This window comes from Habropoda laboriosa, unplaced genomic scaffold (assembly GCF_001263275.1).
Source record: "Habropoda laboriosa isolate 0110345459 unplaced genomic scaffold, ASM126327v1 scaffold197, whole genome shotgun sequence".
Classification (NCBI taxonomy): domain Eukaryota; kingdom Metazoa; phylum Arthropoda; class Insecta; order Hymenoptera; family Apidae; genus Habropoda; species Habropoda laboriosa.
The window spans coordinates 363,262-367,020 of NW_017100305.1; the positions used below are offsets into that span (position 1 = coordinate 363,262).

The window sequence follows — 3,759 nt, forward strand, 5'->3', positions numbered from 1 at the left end:
AATCTCAAGCGACTGGTTAGATTTGATCGAGAGCAAAGATAATCTTGACAAGTTTTTAAGCATATCTTACAAACACCGCGTATTTGCGGAATAATTGCGTTGTGAAGTGTACAGATAGCAGACGTCGTTTTCGCATATTCCGCCACAGAAAACACCTTTGTTGTTTAGTCGGCGCCATTTTGCAAAAGCAGTGCGCATGCACACGGACCGTATTGCAAGTGAAACTTTGGCAGAAACCGATGCTTGTTACATATCACTTTAGAAGAAGAAAAATAAATAGGTATATTCTTCTATGGGCACGCTATCACACGAATCACACCTCTAAACAACTCTAAACACTTGAAGGAATTATAAGATAAACGCGATAAAACAATCCTCAGCACCCACGAAGCTAAAAATTCACTCAGATGTCAAACTACACAGCCTCCGATTCGTTCTCTGGACATTTCTCATCGATATCTTTCTCGAAAAAAATAATTCAACGAATAGTAAAACCAACGTACAGAATGTTTCTCCTCGATTTCCTACCGTGACTAGTGTCAGCTAATATACAGCGCTAAAGATGTCATAAGACGAGGGATTAAACCCTCCAGAGCGAGCACCGATAGTCCAGGCTCGAGGGGGTGGCTGGACACGAGGAGGAGAGCGTTGGAGCGCAGCCGGCGCCGCGCTATAAACCGCAAGAAAAATCCCCCTGAATTATCGGTGCGGTTCTCGGTGCATGCTGTTGCATCGATGGCGATAGAAGCGCGCCGGAGAGGACCGTGTTACCGTGGACCCACGTCCGTGGATGCAACAACATCGGTGTGTAGCCGTTCCCGGTGTTACCACTGCCGTGCATTATCAGAATGTAACGACGTCAGCGGTACACGCGACCAGCCTGGACCGCACACACGAGAGAACCATACCGCGGTCTCTTAATCATCCGATTTTTCCTGGCGATACTCCCTCGCTCCTCTCAACCTCCCTCGACCGGTGGCCCCTATCGTTTTTCCAATCGATACGAAAAGTACGGAGAACCATTTCGAACCTGTGCACTCTGATAATCGTGTGAATTCTGTTTGGTGAATGTTGCTGATGTTGAAATAGCGATAATGCAGTGATTGTGATGAATCGAAATTTCACTGATTCGAAGAGGAAAAAAGATATAGCGAGTTGTATGCTATTTTACTTAACTTGCAATATGAATTTAGCGAATATCGTCGTAGTAGAGAGATTCCTAATCGAAATAAGACACTTTCGCTTGTTCTTCCGAGCGAAGGAACAAGATAATTCGAGTTCTACGACACAATCTGGGAAATATCTGGAGATTTAATCGTCGTTTCATGGAGATCGCGAGCCAACAGGGTGTAGAAAGCGCGCGAAGAAGGGAGCCGCGCACGAGCCGACGGCTCGGCCAGCTCTGTTCTGTGACTGCGACTCCGGATTATTTGGATCCCTATCCCTACAGCTCTCTCTTTCCTCCCGTTTTCTCTTTCTCTCCCAGTCCCTCTGTTTCCTATCTCTCTTCCCTTCGCTAGCTATCCCTCGGCCCTCTTTCTCCTTCGCCCTCTCTGTGTCGCGTTGAATCCGTTTCCGTTGTGACTGCCACTGCGCGTTACTCGCCGCGATACTATTGTCCTCGAACATCGTCGATCCTACCTCCACGCGATCCCTCTAAAACTTCACCCCTTTGGTTAAATCGTAATTTCGTCAACTGGACTATTTAACGAGACGATGGAAGAACGCGGAAAGATATCGATCGGGAAGATGAACGAAGAGCAGGTGAAACGGGAAGACTGTAAAGTCGAGGACAATAATTTCCCCGGGATACCACCGGATCCCCTCGTTCCGTTTACCATTCCGTTTCGTCTGCCGTCTGACTCGTGGGTGGGGTAAGCTTGTACTACAGCCACTTCTCTCTGTCTCGTCGGTGGGGACGATTCATTCAGAGAAACTGCCGTGAAAGGGACACCTGTTGGCACGGAGGCCCGTTGACAATTCCAGATACAAGGGCACGTGCCTTTAACCGAGCCTCCTTTCCGTGGATGGGACCGTCGATCGAGGTTCCATCACCAACACGAATCGACCAAAAGTCAACTGAGATTTCTATACATGTATGTATGTACATATATCGGACGAACTATTTCTAGTATATCTCCGAGGAATAATGTATCGAAGAAGGAAACGAAAAAGAAAAGCGTAAAAAGTCATAGTGGAAAGTGGGTGGATTAAGATAGGAAGAGAAAGGTACTCTTCCAGCGTTAGTGTTAGCAAGGAGGAAACGGTACGCGCGTCGAGTGAGGTAGGCAAACGCACGATTAAAATATTTTTTGGTCGACCGGTAGCCACGGTAAGGAACGTAGCTGGCCGAAGATAAAGTGCTGCCCAGAGGCGACACCGGCCGTTATTAATACACGCGAGGATCGTAGCTTCCGTTCTCGCCGCTCGTAGCAGCTACAAAAAGCGCGCGACCGACCGACCGTAGGTGGCTCCTATACGTTTCTGTTCTTATCGTCGCGAGTGATCGAGGGGAGAGAGAGATCCCCGTTGCCAATTTCGATACGACTATATTATCCTACGTACAAGTTGGCTATTCGAAAGAAATTCGATCGTGTTCTCTACCTTTATCAATATGTATCTCTATCCTATGCTCGATACGAGAAAGAAAAATGAAAAAAAGAAAAATGTCTTAACTTGTTATAGACTTACCTGGCCGTGGTGCAGTCTCTGTAGAGTATGTCGAAGTCCTTGCAGCTGAGCAGCTTGCATCGATTGACCCCGGGCTGGATCGCGCCTAGGCCGCGCAGAATCCTAACTTGTTCAACGTTGCACACCAACGGCACTATATCGAGCCTCTTGAGTTTCGTGTAAACGGTGTGGAGACCACCGACGAGGTGCTTGAGGAATAGCTCGAAAGCCTGAGGCAGACAGAGCATCGTGTCTCCGGCGATGATGAACGCGGCGACCTTCTGGCCACGATAATCAACCAGCTTGCACTCGTTCGCGGTTGGATCGCTGGTGCTGATCGGCGGCGGACTGTTGTACGATCTTGGTGGCAGTACCGCATGATGGGCGGCCATCAGCTCAAGCGGCGAGCCATGATGACCACTGAGCATGCCGCCTAGCTGTCCCAACAGTCCAAGGCCCGGTGGCGGTAGACCGGGCATACGGGGCACCATGCCTGGCGGTGCACCGGGTGTTCCTCCGGCGGAAAGCGGCGGTGGGCTCAACGGAAGTCCTTGTGGCGGTGAGCCTCGAGTCGGCGATCCCGGCGTGGGAACGCCGCGATGCTGTTGCTGCTGTGATTGTTGCTCGCGAATCTGATCCCTTGGATGGGGTTGTTGATGCGAAAGTGGCGGCTGATGCTGTGACCCGTGAAGCTGTTGACCCTGTTGACCCGACGGGCTATGTGGATGCTTTGGACTGCCGGTTATGGGACTGGCGCGGCTGCTGTGATCGGAAGCGCTATCCATCGCTCCGTGATCCATCGACGGTCCAGAGGGCACGCGCCTATCTGCTCTTATCGACCACGTTGCTTATGATTTTCTTTTCCTTTCGCGTGTGAAATTATTTCTCCTCGGATATCCTCCTCGGAGATGTTGGTCTGCTTTTTCTTTCTTCTTCTTTCTCTATCGTTTAATCTTCTAGCCGCGCGGTTCTCGGCCACGTGGACACCACGGGATACGAGGAACTCGGGGTATACCGGTAGTGAAGTATCAACGCATGCTAGAAAAATCGTGTGTATTTTGTTTTACACGGATAGCTCGTACGGCTGCC

The 3,759-nt window shown here is 49.9% G+C and overlaps 1 protein-coding gene across 1 annotated transcript in view; it reads right to left on the reverse strand.

Annotated features, from left to right (window-relative positions):
* Window positions 1-3,753, reverse strand: part of LOC108573987 (dachshund homolog 2) — a 177,281-nt gene extending 173,528 nt beyond the window's left edge. The window contains exon 1 of the mRNA XM_017936483.1: window positions 2,692-3,753. Coding sequence (XP_017791972.1) covers window positions 2,692-3,470 — 779 coding nt within the window. The 5' untranslated portion in view covers window positions 3,471-3,753. The remainder of the gene's footprint in view (window positions 1-2,691) is intronic.
* Between the last annotated feature and the right edge of the window lie 6 nt (window positions 3,754-3,759).